Genomic DNA, 16,909 nt, shown 5'->3' with positions numbered 1-16,909 from the left:
GCTCAGCATCTGCCTTTTTTCTTAGAAGAGGAGCCTGAGGGCCCAGAGAATGAGTTCCTTGAGATTCGAGCCACAGAGCCCAAGAGCATCAGAGCCAAAGGGCCCATTTTATGGATAAAGAAACTGAGGCTTAGAGAAGTCAGGTCACCTAAGGACAAAAAACTGAGACTGAAATTAGGACTGCTTGACACCCACTGCAGACTTCTTCCTGCCAAAGTATAAACATTTCAAAGTGTTTTCACATTCGTGGCCTCTTCCAAGAGACAATGGGTGGAGTTGGCAGGGTGAGTCCCCACAGTGGATGGAGGCCGAAACCGAGGCACAGGCAGGGACAGCAGCTTATGGGAAGTCACAAAGTTGGCTGGAAGCCGAGTCAGGTCCCTGGCTCTGTGTCACCTCTTTTTGGCTCTATCCCTGGTCTACACCCGCAGAGCAGCTCATGGAGCTTGTGTGGGATGCGGCAGCCCACGCCGGCATTAAGTGCCTAAGAGGAGTTGGAACCCACGGGCAGTAGAGGAGGGAGAATGAGCCTGTGAACTGGCCTGTCCTTGCAGGGCTGTAGCTGGGAGTAGAGACAGCAAAGGGGCTGAGGGAGTCGAGGTTTGGCAGAGGAGGGGCGCCCCTAATGGCTTGTGACAGTTGCTGTTTCTGCCTCACTGAGCCGTTCACACCAATCTGTCAAGACCTGGAGCTGGAGACCTGGACTCATCAGCACAGTTCAGCACACAGTGGCTGAGAATGTGCTGTGGACCAGGCACCAGGCTAGGCACGGGGCCTATGGAGATGTTCACAAGCAAGTGCCAGCTTGTGAGGTGGCCAGAGGCTGTTGGGGGAGATGGAGCCAGAAGGCTGATAATGACCTGGCTGCTGCGGAACACTGGGGTAGGGTTAGAGACAGCACAGCGACACAGTGGGTCTGTGTTCCCCATATGGTAGGCAGTGCGCCACGTTCTGTCATCTTCCCTATGCCTAAGTGAGGTGGCTGTCACAAGCCCTGTTTGACAGATAGGCACAGAGGTTAGGTGACTTGCTCAAGGTCACAGTCAAGAGGTGGCAGAGGTAGAAATTAACCTCTATCTGTTTGACATCGGGGCAGTGGAGTAGAGGGGGGAGCAGTGGTTGGAGAGAGATTTTTAGGATTTGAGTCTCCACAGTGTCACTGGCTGTGTATGCTGAGCAAGGCTATTTTCTCCAGCCTCCATTTCTTCATTCATAAAGAGGGAGTAGTGAGAATGCTTCCTTCAGTGCAGGTTGAGCATGCATTTAAAATGCTTATCACAGCTCGGTGTGGTGGTGCATGCCTCGAATCCCAGCACTTAGGAAGCTGAGGCAGGAGCCCTGACACAAGTTTGAGGCCAGCTTGGGCTACATAATGAATCACACAGTGAGATTCTGTCCCCCACCCCTTTCCCCATAGAGCTCATCACTCTGTTACTTAAGAAGTGTCCAAACAAATTGGCCAAGCAGAGAAAGAAGCCCAGCTTAGCACTGGTCTGGGTGGAGGGCTTGTCTGGAGAAGGTAGCATTTGAATAGGGTGAGACAGGATGAAGCACAGCAGGCAGGGGTGTGTCGGGCAGAGGGGAGAGCCAGGAGGAGTGGGGCCTGAGGCTGCTGCTTCCCTGTACCTGCCCCAGTCTATCCGGCGCCTGATGGAGGCCGAGAAGGTGAAGGGCTTCTGCCAGGTGGTGATCTCCTCCAACCTGCGTGACGGCGTGTCCCACCTGATTCAGTCTGGAGGCCTCGGAGGGCTGCAGCACAACACTGTGCTTGTTGGCTGGCCCCGCAACTGGCGGCAGAAAGAAGATCACCAGACCTGGAGGAACTTCATTGGTAACACTGTGGTTTGGGTGCAGAGGAGGATGGCAGTGGGCTTGGTTGGGCCTCACAGTGTAGCACACGTGTGGCTTGGATGTGCTCACAGCTGGCCTCGTGCCAGCCACTGAGTGGGGTGTGGAGCCTCAGCTGTGTGGGGGACAGTCATGGCTCTGTGTGGCTCACAGGACCTGGGAGGTGGAAAGGGCAAGGTGCGGGGGGAGGCACAGCCCTGCAGTGGTGGTGGCTCGGTCTGCATCTCAGCTCTGTTCTTCCTGTCCACGTGACTATGCCCACATGGTTCACGCTGTCTGAGCATTATATTCCGTGGTAATAGCCAGGAATCGCAATATGAAAACTAACCTTTAAAGAATGTGCTCTGTGTACCTGACCAGTTCAGCCTGTTCCTATTTCTTTCATCAGTTCTGAGGGCTACTGCTGTTATTGCCATGTGATTGGTGAAAGGCTGAGGCACAGAGTGGTGAAACAGCGGGCCTCAGGTCACACAGCTAGGATACTGGGTTTGAACCAGCCCAGAGGTTGCACTGTTAACTTGAAGCAACTGTATCTCCTTTAAGGATTCTGCGAAGCCATGCATGGTGGATTCTTAATAAACAGAAAGAGCAAGAGGTGTTATTGACATTTGACAGATAGGAAAACTAAGGCCCTGCGAGGTTGAGGGACTGTCTTAGACATGAGGCTCAGGCTGTTGCTAGTTTTTTTGATTACTTAGCCCAGGGCCAAGGCCAGGAAGGGTCGGGTAGGGTGTCAGGGGCCTTTGGGGCTGCTGCTGGGCATTGGAGAGACCAGAATCACCTTTGCCTCGTTGGTCTTCTCCTTGATCTCCCTAGAACTGGTCCGGGAAACGACAGCTGGCCACCTGGCCCTGCTGGTCACCAAGAATGTTGCCATGTTTCCTGGGAACCCTGAGCGCTTCTCTGAGGGCAGCATCGATGTCTGGTGGATCGTGCATGACGGAGGCATGCTCATGCTGCTGCCCTTCCTGCTGCGGCACCACAAGGTGCGTGTGTGGATGCGAGTGCAGGTGTGAGTGTGTATGTGTGTGCGCGCACACGCGCGCTTCTGTACAACCTGGCCTTGGTCAGCCCTCACATCCTTCCTCTCTTGTGAGCTCCTGGGACGGGGATCTGATCACCTCCTGTGTTCCAGGATGTTAGGAATTGGTTGTGTCTACTTACAGGTGCATTGCTGTAAAGGTAAGCAGTGCGTACCCAAGCAAGCAAGTGTTACTTTACTGGGGAACCTCAGCTTTCAGTGGGGGAGGCTTGGCAGGGAGTGGCTCCTTAGATAAAGGGCTTCAGATCTGCTCGTGTGTGTGTGTGTGTGTGTGTGTGAGAGAGAGAGAGAGAGAGAGAGAGAGAGAGAGAGAGAGAGGGAGGGGCAGGCAGGCTGGGCGAGTGGACCAGGTCCTCTGACCACACTTCTCCTGATGGCACTGGGGTTAGACATTCTCGGATCCACTTCACTCCTTGCAGGTCTGGCGCAAGTGCAAGATGCGAATCTTCACTGTGGCCCAGATGGATGACAACAGCATCCAGATGAAGAAGGACCTGACCACATTCCTGTATCATTTGCGTATCACCGCAGAGGTGGAGGTGGTGGAGATGGTGAGTCTTCCAGAGCCTTTGAAGTTCCAGAGCCCCCCTGCCATTCTTTATGCCAACATATGTAATGGCAAGCCCAATGCCCATACAGAGAAGATGCTGAATTCCATCCCCCCTCGCCCACCTCTCGGCTTCTCACACTCAAGAGGTCATCCATCCATCCCTTTCTCTCATGAAAACAGACATGTCTAATAGTACACTCTCAATGCCAGGCACTATTCTATGTGCTTCATATACAGTAATTCCCACAACAGCAAGTGGGACACATAGAATTACAAGAATTCCCATCTTACAGATTAGAATATTGAGGCACAGAAAGGTCAAGTAATTTACCCCACAACATACAAGAAGTGGTAGATCAGTATTCAAACCCAGGCAGGCCAGCATTATAGTCTGTCTCTAGTGGTTACACCATGTGACCTCTTGCCCATCCATCTCCTCCAACTGATTCGTGCATCCACCCAGCCCTCTGTGTACTCATTCATCTCTACCCATCTATTCACTGATGCACCTGTTCTCCCATTTCTCTGTTCATCCATGTATGTATCCATTCATCCTTTTGTTCTTTTTCTTACTTCTTCATTCACTCAGGTAATTAATTCACATACTCACCCATTAGTTCATCCATTCACACGCCTGCGTTAAACAGAATGAACTGCATACTTGCCCAGGTCATTGCCCTCTCTGCTCTGTCTTTGCCTCCTGCAGTGATGGGTGAAGCTAGGGCATGGGATAGGCTGGCAGGAGGAAGGGGGCCGCCCCCATCCCTTGGCCCTGCACCTGAACTCAGAACTTGTGCTTTCCTCCCCTGCCCCTCTCTACCCACTTCTCCCTTGCCTGCCCACAGCATGAGAGCGATATCTCAGCTTACACTTATGAGAAGACATTGGTGATGGAGCAGCGTTCCCAGATCCTTAAACAGATGCATTTGACCAAGAATGAGCGTGAGCGGGAGGTAAGTTCACCTCGGTGGGGTTCTCAGGGCCATGAGCTGCTGCCAGCTACTCAGATATCACTCTACTCGGATACAGGACGGGCCAGCTCTGGCTATTGGCTTGCTGCCTTCACCCCTGGCACCTGCTTTCCCTCCACCCTACCTCCTGCCCTGGTTCCTCGGCAGTGGGAGTGCACACTACTATTGTACTTGCCCAGGCCTCCAACCAGAGCACAGGGACCTTTGCCTGTGGGATAGAGATCCCTTTCTTTATGGGATTTCTGGGGCTTAGGGGGAGAATAGTAGATGCTAAATATGTATAGATGACAATTTCTGAGGGGTGTGGGCTGCCAGTGTGGGAGACAAGTGTTCATGGAATAGGCTCTCAGAAAGTGGGTAACAGATGGCTATTTAGAGATATAGCTGATGAGTAGGAGTTAGGGGCAAACTTCCCAGGGTGTGGTTGATGGATTCTCAGGGGTAATGATGATGGGCCCCCATATGGCATGGATGTAAGATCTGTGTGGATCATGAGTATGGATGAGGGACCCACACCAGGGAGTGGGATTCTTGGGGGAATGAGTGATGGTCCCTCAGGACTGGAGACAGATAGCTCCTGGAGGTGGGAGATAGCTAGTTCATTTGGGTAACGGGTGGCAGGCCCTGTAGGGTATGACAGCAGAATCATGGCTTATGAGTTTCCCAGGAGTTGATAACATGTTTCTCAGAATGTGATTGATGGGAAATTATGGAAATGAGTGGTGGGTACCTCTTTGAGCTGGGATAGATGGACCATGCAAGGGTAGGAGTGTTTCCTGGGGGTGGCAGTACCTAGGAGACATGGCAAGTGCATCGACTGCCCAGAACTGATGCGGACCATGGTCCTAGGCCAGAGTGTAGCTGGGCCAGGTGGCAGGGAGGCTTGGAGCCCTGGAGAAGGGTGGCCAGATTGGGTGCAGCAGCTGTTGGATCTTGAAGCACTGCACTGTTTTAACAGCTGGTGCATTTCAGCCCATCCTGGCTGAACATCGGCTGTGTGGTAGCTCTTGGCAGGGCATAGGTGGTGACTTGCAGCCGAGCTGGCAACCTGTGTCATTCCTTAGATCCAGAGCATCACAGATGAGTCCCGAGGCTCCATCAGGAGAAAGAACCCAGCCAACACCCGGCTCCGCCTCAATGTCCCAGAAGAGACAGCTGGTGATGGCGAGGAGAAGCCAGAGGAGGAGGTGTGCAGCTTGGGGGGTTTGGTTTGGGCCACTGGGAGAGGAACATTTGCCACCAGAATGGTGGTCACCCTTCATTCATCCCTCAGGTGCAGCTGATTCATGATCAGAGTGCTCCCAGCTGCCCCAGCAGCTCACCATCCCCAGGGGAAGAACCTGAGGTGGAAGGCGAGACAGATCCTGAGAAGGTGCATCTCACCTGGACCAAGGACAAGTCGGCGGCGGAAAAGAATAAGGGTCCCAGTCCTGTCTCATCCGAAGGCATCAAGGACTTCTTCAGCATGAAGCCGTATGGGCCTGAGCACTGGGGCTGGGGCTGGGCTGGCCAGCTAGAGGGAATTGCTCACCATAGCAGAAAGAACTAGAGGGAGGGGTCCTGGCCTGGCAGTGGGCAAACCCAGCCCTGGTGCTGCCCTCGGTTCCTTCCTCAGAGGACTGGAGAGCTGGGCCTGATTGCTAAGTGTCAGGACTGCATGTGAGAGGAAGGTGTAGGAAGGCGAGGGAGGGACTGTAGGCTCTGGAAGAGCAGGGCCGGTATCTGCCCAGGGCAGCGGGTGTGGCTCATACTCCAGCCTCTTTGTTTTCCTGACCCTTCTCTTTTTTCTTTCTCTCTTTGCTTCTGTTGTGTTTCCTGCAGGGAGTGGGAGAACTTGTAAGTGCTTCCGCATTTTTTTCATCTTCTCTCCTAGGTTGGCCAGGGTCTCTACTGGCCACACTCTCATGGATCCCCAAGGGATGGCCCTGACCTCCCGGGCCTCTGAATAGCCCAGTCTGGAGAGGCCGGCGGGTTGGAGCAGGCCCCAGCAGCCTAGTTGTGGCCACAAGGGCTTGCTCCCACAGCCTCACGCGCTCTCCTCCCCTCGGTCCTCCCACAGGAACCAGTCCAACGTGCGGCGCATGCACACGGCTGTGCGGCTGAACGAGGTCATCGTGAATAAATCCCGGGACGCCAAGCTTGTTTTGCTCAACATGCCCGGGCCTCCTCGCAACCGCAATGGTGACGAAAACTGTATCCTGGGTGTAAGATTGGGGGGAGAGGGAGGTGGACTTTAGGGAACCTGGGTCGTGGCTTCGGGATGCGAAGGGCTGAGCCGGTACTGCGTCCATGTCAGCACCTCGGGCAGGGACGCGGGTGCCAGAGTTCCACGCGACCTCAGTTCCTCGGGAGGCAAGGGGCACGGATTTTCTCCTTGACGGGCGCTCAGACATGGAGTTCCTGGAGGTCCTCACAGAGCACCTGGACAGGGTGATGCTGGTCCGCGGCGGCGGCCGCGAAGTCATCACCATCTACTCCTGAGGGCCAGGACCTGCCCACCCGGGCCGAGCGCGCCCAGCCCGCGGCCCCGGAGCCCCTTGCCGCGCCCCCCGCCGCTGTCACCGTTTACATACAGATCCTGTGCCCGAACCCTGGCCCCTTTCCCCGCTGCCTGAAGCCTGGAGGCCACGCCCGTCGGGGATGACTCAGAGAGGACGCCAGGAGGACGGAGACCAGAGCCCTGAGCGCCCGCTATCCCGTGGGTCTGTGGCCGCGGTTGCGCTGCCTTTTTTCTAAATCTGGCCTCGCCCCTCTGGAGGAGACGCTGCAATAAACGTCGGGAGCAGGCGCGAAGAGAGGAGCTGGGGCCTCGAGGAGCCCCGGGTAGTCCCCGCAGCCCCCTGCCCTCCCTCCTCCCGCTGCGGTCCTCGCTCTACGTCTCTGCGCTGCTGCGATGGCCGAGAGGCGCGCGGGTGCGAAGGTCGCGTCTCCACCGCCCCTTCTCGCTGAGCCGCGGGGCGCGGCCGAGCCTATACATAGTGTACAGGAGACATCGCGTGTATTTTTAACGTCCCATATTTATGTAACTAGAAGCGCAATGGACTTCTCGCCACAGTCGAGCTCTCCCGTTGGGGGCACCCAGGGGAGCGGGGGCCTCGGGAAGCTGGGTTTTCCTTGACGTCCGAGACTGAGAGCCGAAGTGCTTTAGGCTCAGGCGGGGGTCGAGGCCCTGGTCCCTCGACACCCCCGCCCTGCTCTCGTTCCGCGTTGGCTTCCCTCTCTTCCCTCCAGTTCTTATCAGAGACAAGGTGAGACAAATGTCCAGCTTTTCCTGGATTCGCCTCCCCGCGGATGAGTTTCCACTGCGGCTGCAGAGACGCGCGTCTGCTCGACAGATCTTATGCAAGTTGGGGCCAGGATAGGGGAGGAGCGATCCTTAAGGGGAGAAACCCGGAGAGGTCCGCGCCCCACCGAGGAAGCCCCGCCCCGGTGCCTTCGCTGGGGAGCAGGCATCTCTCCTCAGTTGGCTTGTCGCCTGCTCCCCCGTTCCATGGCTCCTCGCCAAAGACTGAAATCGTGGAGCTGGAGGCAATTCTAGTTTAGGGGCCAGACCCACTGGGAGGCCCGAGAACCTCCCCTGATGTTCCCTCTCCTGGCCCTTTCCGCAGCTGTGGCCTCGGGGAACCGGCTGCCTACCCAGTGCTCTGAGGCCGGGCCCTGCTGCTAGGCAGCGGCCTCTAGCTTGTCTCCCAGGCATCCTGGCCCAGGGGAGGGCTGGAGTCACAAGCACTTTGTTCTCAGAGCCTCTCTGCCCTCCTCTAGCTAGAATCCAAGGCCTCCAGCATTCCCCAACTCCAGTTCTGGGCGCTTCCGCTCCACCAGCCCGGTCTGTCAGAGGCATCCTTACCCCTTTTGGCCCTTAGAAAAGGCATTTGGCGGGTTCCCTTCCCCCAGGGCACATTTCTAAGGGGGTGGGGTGGGGCACTGACACAGGCACTGCATGGTCATTCCAGCGTCCTCTGGGATTGGGTACAGTACCTCCAGCCCCAGGGCCCTGACCTGTGCACCTAGACTTTCTGCCCACCTCACAAGTGTTGGGGCCACTGAGTACATCTGACCTCACCGCCTCCTTTCCTTTGAGCCCAAGGCAGCGAGATGCAGCTGGTGCCATCAGAGGGCCAGGGGCACGTCTGGAGGGCTGCAGTTAGGTCAAGGACTCTGAGGTTTGATCAGGGGACTGGACGGACTCTTTCAGGAAATAGAAAGGTAGACGTGTCAGACCCGGCCCTGTGCCCTTCCCAAGACCTCAGAGAGCCATGGGTCCTGCCTGCTGAGGCCTGAACGTTCTTGGCTGAAACGGTGGACTATAAGGGGAAGGAGGCTGTACCAACACCAGTTAGGGAACCAAAGTTGCACTCTCTGGGCCCAGACTGTCTGGTTGGCAAGAGCAGTTTCCACTGATGAAACAAACATCCTACAACAAAAACCCAAGTTTTCTGTGCTACATGTGCAATATTTGTTATGAATGTCATGTCATTCATCAAATTCTTTATAATCACTGTAGCTAGATGTTTCATGTCCATTCAAGTGACTTTTATTCTGAGTGCAATATTTCAATAGCCTTGTAGTGATAACTAGTGTTGCTTTTGTTTTAGATGATCTCTGTGCAGGGCAATGCAATGAAGTTGAAAACCCTTGTAAATAGGAGAAGTTGCAAACCAAATCAAGAGTATTTATTACTATTATTACTATTATTAGGCCTGCCTTTAATTTCGGTGTTTCAGTATTCCGCATCCTGCCTCAGTATTGATCTTGTGTTCTTTGTGCCAATATGAAAAGGAGAGGGTTGGTTCTTTCCTTTACTGTTGAATGCTCCCATTTAATGCTTTAAGGCTTTTACTGTATTTTTTAGACTCCCATCTGCACAAAATGCAATAAAAATAATTTTATTATACCCTTCATAGCCTGAGGTGTGCTGTTTGGATGCTCTGGGGGGCCCTCTTGGAGGAACCCAGATTCTGTCAGAAACATTAACTTTGGTAACAGAAGAGCTCAGCTGATGCCACAGGCCTGGCTGTAGTCCGTGTGCACACAGCATGGCCCCAAGCCCAGCTCCTGATCCTGGGAGGCTCTTCCTGAGGGTTGGGCTGCTCCGACATCCTGTCAGCCTGGAAGCCTTCTCTAGGGGAGGCTCGGTCCTGCTGGTCTCACTTGCAGGAAGCTTAGGCCACTCACCCCAAGTTTACTAGAGGCTTTCTAGGCTTTGTGTAGATTCTGCCAACTGCCTACACAGTAGGTAGAAGAGGCCTTCCCAATGGTTCTTCTGCTTCCAGGACACACCTGCTGGCACACTGCTCTAACAGAAGATGTTGAACAGCACTCTAACTATCCAGCAGGCTTTTGCTTATTTTTGTACTGGAGATTCAACCCAGGGCCTCTGGCTGAGGTACATCCCTAGCTCATTTTAAAATCTTGAGACAGGGTCCTACTGAGTTGATCAGGCTGGGATTGAATTTATACTATTCCCGCCAGACTGCTGAGTACAGGTGTGCACTACCATGCCTCGCTAATGCTTCTCCCTAGGTGAGCTACACAAAGTAGTCTTAAGAGAGTGTGAGGCCTGATTTCCAGTTGAGGACAAGAAAGGGCAGACGCTGGTCCTTAAGGCAGGGATCCCCACGATCCTTGGAAAGTGTCCTGCATACAGTTGCTGCAGATATTCATACCCAAGATAAAGTTCTTTTTCATTTTAATTAAAAAGTAATCATTTCATTTTAACAACACAAGAATTCCAAAGGGGGGGGGACCCACTATATAACACAAACAGTTCAGAACATAAACTGCTGCCATTTGGGGACCTTCGGTTTTCAAGCCATTGCTTGCTCAGCCACTAGCAGGACTCAGCTGAAGTCTCTGCTCTGCCCTGGCCTGCCAGAGGCCCCTTGAGATTTGATCCACAGGACTCTAACAAGCACAATCCCTAGGGAGAGGGCAGATTCCTTTGGCTCCATTAGAACAGCAGCCAGCAGCCCTCCAACAATCTCACTCTGGCTCAAAAGTCATGAATACCAACCATCGAGAACATGTTCAGCTATCGAAAGCCTGACAGCAAATATTCCCTACCTCCTGCTGCTCAGAAAACAAAACTAGAGTCTGGATGAAAACAAAAGCCTGGGTTTTTGAGACAAAAACTCAAAACAAGTCCCTGAAAAGATGGGTGTCCTCTATTGGTCTAGGGCTGCTTTCTTAGTGCAGACTCCACAAAGCACTGCTTGCTGGAGGGAGGCACGGATGGAAATGTTATGAGAGAGAAGTGGAGGGCCCAGATTCAGTCTGTTTCAAACTGCTGGTGACTGGAGCTGTTCGGTCCACTGGAGATCCTCCAACGAAACGGAAGAAAAAGACTCCAACAAAGAAACCACCACTCTGATGCAGGCAAAACGAGTTCCTTTTTCTGTGGCCACCACGGTCCTTCTTTACCAATCCATCACAGTTGCTGACCTGCATCCTTGAGCAGAGTCCCACACTCACGGGGGGACATGGTGATACTGTGCCTGCCGTGCCCAGCTGCTCCTGTGAGAGGAGCCAGGAGCTCAAGCTCTGCGAGATGCGTGTCAACAGGAAAGCTTTGCTAGGCCCAAAATGAACGAAGGTAGTAGTCACTGTTCACGTAACATGCCACTCCAAACTTGCCAACTGGGATGCGACTTCTTCCTTTCCTCCCCCAAAGCCAGCAGAGAGAACACAGAAACCCCATCAAATATAAACTGAGCCTAGACATTGGTAACTGCCTGAACAACCAAGGAGATATTTTCTACCAAAAACCAAACCAAAACAAGACTCCCCCAAATGCAGTATAAACTGATTCTGTACAGAACAAGCAATACAGCCTTGGGCAGGGAGGAGCAGGTGGTAGAAACTTAGGACATTTGATGTAGACCTGGAGAGCGCAAAAAACCACCTCCACACCACTCTATTCAGAATGAAGTGGAAGGAGGCCAGGGGATGAGGGTACCGGGAGCAAGTAGTTGAATGATTCAGCCTCAGTAATGCCTCTGGTAAGATCCCATGGGGCCTTGGGGCCGCCCCACTTGTGCTGTGGTTTGGCTGACCAGGTGGGAGAGAGCAGGGCCACTCTGGATCAGGGTGTCCAGAGCCTTCTGTACGCTTGGATTGTCAAAGTTAATACCTGTGGAGGACACTGGCCTCTGGGTAGCCATGTTGCTAGCAGGTGCTAGGCAACTGGAAGGCTGGCCGAAGAGCCCTTGGGTAGGAGCCCCAGGCCTGGGGCCCAGGTTCCGAGTAGATCCTGCCTGTCCCAAAATATTTGGAGGCTGACTGCCAGAGGCCTGTGATCTTTGCTGAGGCTGGCTGTTTGATGTTGTGGAAAAATTCTGGTTCTGGGTGCTTCCGGCAGCAACTGAGGGTGAGGCAGAGCTGCTGTTGGCTACAACAGTGCCACTGTTGAAGAGGCTGAGGATTTTGGCCTGAAGCTCTTGCTGGGAGGTGGGGGGTACAGCTGGAGTGGGTGTAGCAGAAGGGAGCACTTGGCCACTCTGGAGTGGCTGGGAGCTTGGCTGTGTCTTCAGTGAGGCACCCGAGGTCGCCCCAAGTGGTTGGCGGGAAATCGGGCCTGGAAGACAGAAGACCAAGGCATCTGGTTACAGTACCCCCTAAGGGCAGGAGGCCTAGTAGCCCAGGGAAGCACAATAATCACTGAATCACATCAATATCACAGTGCACTGATAATATCATCAACTTCCCAAAGGGGCCACTTTATGGTATGTGCCATTTACAGAAAAATCTGGTTCCCAAGAGAATTCCCCAAAATGACGCACCAAAATGGTGCATCCATCTTGGCCACTAGGGAGCCAGCAATACTGGACCACCCACCACCACCACCACCACCACAGCCGCTGCCGCCACCACCACCACTACCACCACCACCACTGTAACTTTAGGAATCAGAATTCAGTACTTGAATCATAAGTTATCATTATCATTATCATTATCATTAATTACATCAGCATGGGTGGCCCACAGAAGAACCCGAGAGACGGGCTCATTTCCCTTACCCACCCCAAAGAGCCCTGGGCCTACCACCCTCCCAACAAAGCCTGGGGATTAGAGAAATGCAGAGTCAGAACTTCACCTCGGCCCTGCCACGTAGCTCACCAGGCAGAGAGTCGGTGCTGCTCCTCATAAGTCGCTCCTTTCGCTCTCGAAGGTAATTGATGATCTTGTCTGTCTCTTCCGCGGTGAGGTACCTATTATCTGCCAGCAGGTTGATGAGGCTCTGTATGGCTGGAGGGTGACCCCCACGCACTCCTTCCTCAGGGCCTCCTCGCTCTCTTTCCTGTAGGATGGCTTCATCAGCCATCTTGGCTGCCTGTCTGGCAATCTCTTCACGTTCCTTCTCCCGGCACTCATTCTTGTAACGCTCATAATTTCTGGCCACCAGCACCATGGCATCTGCCTGGGGCATGTTGCGATGCTCTGGAGGAGGGGATGACATGAGTTATTTTCTTCCATGACAGATTTGAGTTTCCACCTGCTGTATTCTACCAAGCCTTTTCTAACCTCTAACCAGCAAGGAAACAATTTTGGTGACAAAAAGCCTTAAGACTGGGAGTGGGAAGGGCTGGGAGGGAGACGAGAGGTGAATGAGTATCTTTGGTGGGGAATACATACCTTTTATAAAGCTATTTCTTTGGGGGGAATTCCTGGATCACAGACTTGTAGTAGAAACCAAAGAAACATGACAGCCTCCCACAGATTCAAAGAGACCACATGGGGACTAACCATGGGAGGCAAGCCCAGCAGCCTTCAGACCAGCAGCAGGAGGCCAAGAAGCCCTCTGTAAAGCCTGACTCTACAGTGCTCATCAGGACAGAGCTGGTATTGATTTTGAATTCACCAGTTCAAAAGACAGGGATCAAGAACAAACTGTGACCCTAAATAACCTCCTCTACTCACTGGTGGACAGCAGCGTCTTGCAGGGTGATAAGAAGATGTCTTAGAACCTTACATAAATATCCTCACATATTTTGAAGACCGTTCCTCAGAGACAAATGATTCACTAGAGGCTCTCACATCTGCTATGGCTATGGGTGTCATAGGCAGGCCATCAGCTGGTCGAGTCTCAAGGCTCTGTGCTCAAAGCTCTAAAAGCTACTCTGGATAAGTAAAGTAACATGGCTTGACCCTCTAGGGTTAGAACTTCCTATTTTCATAGCCCATCTGCTTACTTCTCCCGTATAATGATGAACAGCATCCGGAATGCCTGTGATATTGTCTGTCCCCCATTTAGATAGCTGGGAAAAAGCAAAGATTCTATTGTAGTCAGTGCAGTACGTGCTGGAGAGAGCTAGATCTCACTACTGAGAGCTGACACTGTATATTTCACTCCAACTCTCTCATCAGTGACTTTGTACTGGTGGCTTGAAATGAGATACAGTAGGAGTATGCATATAACAGAAACCAGCACATGCTAACTCCTATCCCACACCCCGGACCTAGTTGCTATTTGCCAGCACTTACTGTGTACACCTGATGACTGAGCAGACAGCAGACTCAGAGCTGTATCACTGAGAGCATCAACACAAATACATGATGTCAATCTCTAGAGCACTAAACTTAGAAGGGCTCTATCATATTGGAACCGATATACATGTCACCTGCCTGCCGGGGAGATGGCTCAGTGGAATAAGCGCTTCCCTGGCAAGCGCAATGCCCTGAGTTCAATCCCCGGTTCCACCAAAAAAAAAAAAAAAAAAAAAAAAAAAAGATAACATGTCACCTGCCCAAGACCTACTTCTTCTAAATAAGGCATAGAAGAATAAATATGCTATATGAGGCTGCGATCTACTTGGGTCTCCATACCTTGTGGAGTTCCAAACATAATGTTGACTGTACAGGAACGGTGAATCTGGTGTTGCTGGGTGATGACAATAGCGAAAGGAGACCCTCCCCTGCTAACATCCTCCAAGGCTTGTGATAGTGACACCTCTGTGTTGAGGAAGATCAAATCCACAACCATGCCTAGATCCCGGACCTTCCGTCCCACAGATTCAGCGTAATCTCTGTAAGAACAAGTAAGATTCAGCTGAGCACTCCCTGATCAACTCTCAGTGTGCACTGCTGTGCCTCAGCCAGCTGTGCGTGCTCCAGCAGAGAACTCAGCATCTGGCCCACCTTGGTAGCATTAGGCTCCAATGATCTAGATCAATTCCTCCTTTATACTGTCTCTTCTAGAACAACTGTAACTTGCCTAAGGTTACACCGGAAGTTGCCAGTAGCACAGTATTTGGTATGTTTTTTTTTTCTTCTCTCCAGTTCAGTGGTCTTTTCTTAATACTATTCTGCTGCCTAACTTTTGGGGTATTTACATGTCTTTGGGGAGGCTATACTACACAGTGGGAAAAGTAGACGCTTTAATACTAGAGAATGGGTTTGGATTCCAGCCCTAACATTTGACTGCCAAGTAGTGAAGCTTTTAAAGCAACTCCATTTACTTCTTACCAATGTCAATTTCTTTCATCATTGTTTTTTTTAACTAATAAAACAGGAATATGTCAATTTCTATGACATATGGTTCAGTTCCTGAGACATTTCCTTGATTTCCCCTCCAATCTAAATTAGATGCCTGGTAGTCTCTCCTCACAGGACTCATCACTTGTATGCTTATTTTTATCATCATTCCAACTAGGCTGTGAGATCCATATGAGAAAGGGCTGTGTTTGCTTATTAGAGTCCCAGTACTTAGTGTTTACCATACACAGAAAACTTCTCAATGAATAAACGTGAAATACAACTACTGTGAAGATTAGAGTGTAACACATTATCATGCATCCAGAAAAAGCCATATATAGTTAAAGTAGCATCTATCTCTGAACAAGACAGCTTAGACTGTGAACTCTGCCTGCGGCTCGATGTCTCAACACCTATTTCCCTAGACACTGCCTTGAAATTAGCTCTTTAACCCCAAACTACTAGAAAATAACATGAAGTTACTTACTACCTACCTGGGGAAAGGGAACACTTTTAAGCCTTCAAGCTGTTATCCTCCCTTGTGCTTCTCCGCTCTGCCTCTTCAAGGAAAAAATGTACACAGAGGTGGGAGAGAATAGTGCTATGAACCCTGGCTGGGCTGGCAGGGTCATCATCTAACAGTTCTGCAAGGCCAGGGCACTTCACAAGCAAGCTTGGTTCTTGGCTGACAACAGTGGAGACTCAAAGTTCTAGGAATTCAGGGTTATCTTTGCTTGACTAGTATCTATTCCGCTTCTTACACTTGCAGCCTACATAGTTGGACAAAGCTAATCTTACCTCTTGCTCTAGGGCTGAGCACATTTCAGTCTTGACCAATCAGAATGTTCTAGTATCCTGGCCAAAGTAACAGGACCAAGGATGAGAAAGTGAGCTGGTCAATTGAACGAAAATACTTTTTAGGTTTTCAGGTAAAAACACTGGAAAAGATAAGTTCACTTTTCAATAGGCTTAACAAGAAGATGCATTTAGGGACAGTGTCACCTATCTTTTCCAGGAGAAAATCTGTATGAACATGAAGACAAATCAAGGAAAGCAGAGCTGAGAAACCAACACAGACCACATCTTGAAGGCACAGTCTGAACCTGGATTATGTCTTTCCGGCTATGTCTCAGTTTCTAGGTAAGCTAAATGAAAATTTCTATGGCTGACGAGACAGTTCAGTGGACTAAGCACCTACTTAGGCAAGCACAGGGACTGGGGTTCAATCCCCAGCACCACCTGCCGCACCAGTCCACCCCTGGGCGTGCTGAGCCGGCTACTGGAGACTGGGTGTGGCGGCACGTGCCTGTAATTCCAGCACTGGGGAAGATGCAAACGGTTTAGACTCATAGCTGCATAGTGAGACTCTGTAACAAACATGTGAAAGAAAAGAAAGACAGACAGACAGACAAGACAGAAAGAGAAAAAGGAAGAAAATTTCTTTTTGTGGCTTAAGCCAACGTGACAAGCTTTTCTATATTTATAGCAGTATCAGAATATACATCCACAAGTTTGACTGTCTCTGTTCCCAGAGAGGCTGGGTCAGCCAGAATCTTCATTTCCTGTTCTCACGATTTAAAGTGGCCTAGGGGAACCTGCAACGCCTCGTCCATAGAAATCACCATCTCCTCTGAGGAACCCTGGGTAAACTTAGTGTCATGGGTGACTACTTCAAATTATTGATACAGGGGCAGCTCATTCTGTTCTGATTTTTTCCCCTCTGGAAAACTCTCCTTTAGGTCTACAGCCATAGTGGGGATTGAGGGCATCTCTATGTAGATCTATGTAGATTCTTTTTTTTTTTCTTCCCCGGAACTGGGGATTGAACTCAGACCCTTGCGCTTGCCAGCGAAGCACTTATTCTACTGAGCAATCTCCCCAGCCCCTCTATGTAGATTCTTTATTCCTGTTCTTTTTTTTTTTTTTTTTGGCTCGGAATGCCCTCAGGGGTGGTTTGGCTGGCTGGAGTGTTGTGGGGATCGAACTACAGCAACCTGAGGCTGACAGCTTTGTGGAAGCAGCCACTTA

General features: G+C 51.5%; 2 protein-coding genes and 1 long non-coding RNA gene across 6 annotated transcripts in view; 1 reads left to right on the top strand and 2 right to left on the bottom strand.

Moving 5' to 3' along the window:
* Slc12a5 (solute carrier family 12 member 5) overlaps window positions 1-8,877 on the top strand; it is a 36,941-nt gene extending 28,064 nt beyond the window's left edge. For 2 of the 3 annotated variants that reach the window (XM_004636081.2, XM_004636082.3), the window contains exons 18-26: window positions 1,636-1,831; window positions 2,665-2,834; window positions 3,310-3,441; window positions 4,286-4,393; window positions 5,476-5,598; window positions 5,685-5,884; window positions 6,233-6,247; window positions 6,471-6,604; window positions 6,801-8,877. In XM_004636081.2, coding sequence (XP_004636138.1) covers window positions 1,636-1,831; window positions 2,665-2,834; window positions 3,310-3,441; window positions 4,286-4,393; window positions 5,476-5,598; window positions 5,685-5,884; window positions 6,233-6,247; window positions 6,471-6,604; window positions 6,801-6,892 — 1,170 coding nt within the window. In that variant the 3' untranslated portion in view covers window positions 6,893-8,877. The remainder of the gene's footprint in view (window positions 1-1,635; window positions 1,832-2,664; window positions 2,835-3,309; window positions 3,442-4,285; window positions 4,394-5,475; window positions 5,599-5,684; window positions 5,885-6,232; window positions 6,248-6,470; window positions 6,605-6,800) is intronic. The other variant, XM_023720796.1, reaches the window with a different exon arrangement.
* A 1,206-nt stretch (window positions 8,878-10,083) lies between these two features.
* Ncoa5 (nuclear receptor coactivator 5) overlaps window positions 10,084-16,909 on the bottom strand; it is a 45,915-nt gene continuing 39,089 nt past the window's right edge. Inside the window, exons 6-8 of one of the 2 annotated variants that reach the window (XM_004636080.2) lie at window positions 14,234-14,433; window positions 12,527-12,847; window positions 10,084-11,984 (exon numbers count right to left, since the gene is read on the bottom strand). In XM_004636080.2, coding sequence (XP_004636137.1) covers window positions 11,395-11,984; window positions 12,527-12,847; window positions 14,234-14,433 — 1,111 coding nt within the window. In that variant the 3' untranslated portion in view covers window positions 10,084-11,394. Of the gene's footprint in view, window positions 11,985-12,503; window positions 12,848-14,233; window positions 14,434-16,909 lie in introns of both variants that reach the window. The other variant, XM_023720776.1, reaches the window with a different exon arrangement.
* Window positions 13,036-14,223, bottom strand: LOC111818029. The gene is made up of 2 exons (XR_002822105.1): window positions 14,151-14,223; window positions 13,036-14,028 (listed from the first exon to the last, which is right to left on the bottom strand). It is a non-coding gene; the product is annotated as an uncharacterized LOC111818029 (long non-coding RNA).

This window comes from Octodon degus, unplaced genomic scaffold, assembly GCF_000260255.1.
Source record: "Octodon degus isolate 3935 unplaced genomic scaffold, OctDeg1.0 scaffold00077, whole genome shotgun sequence".
Taxonomy (NCBI): Eukaryota; Metazoa; Chordata; class Mammalia; order Rodentia; family Octodontidae; genus Octodon; species Octodon degus.
This window is presented reverse-complemented; position numbering and strand designations above follow the sequence as displayed.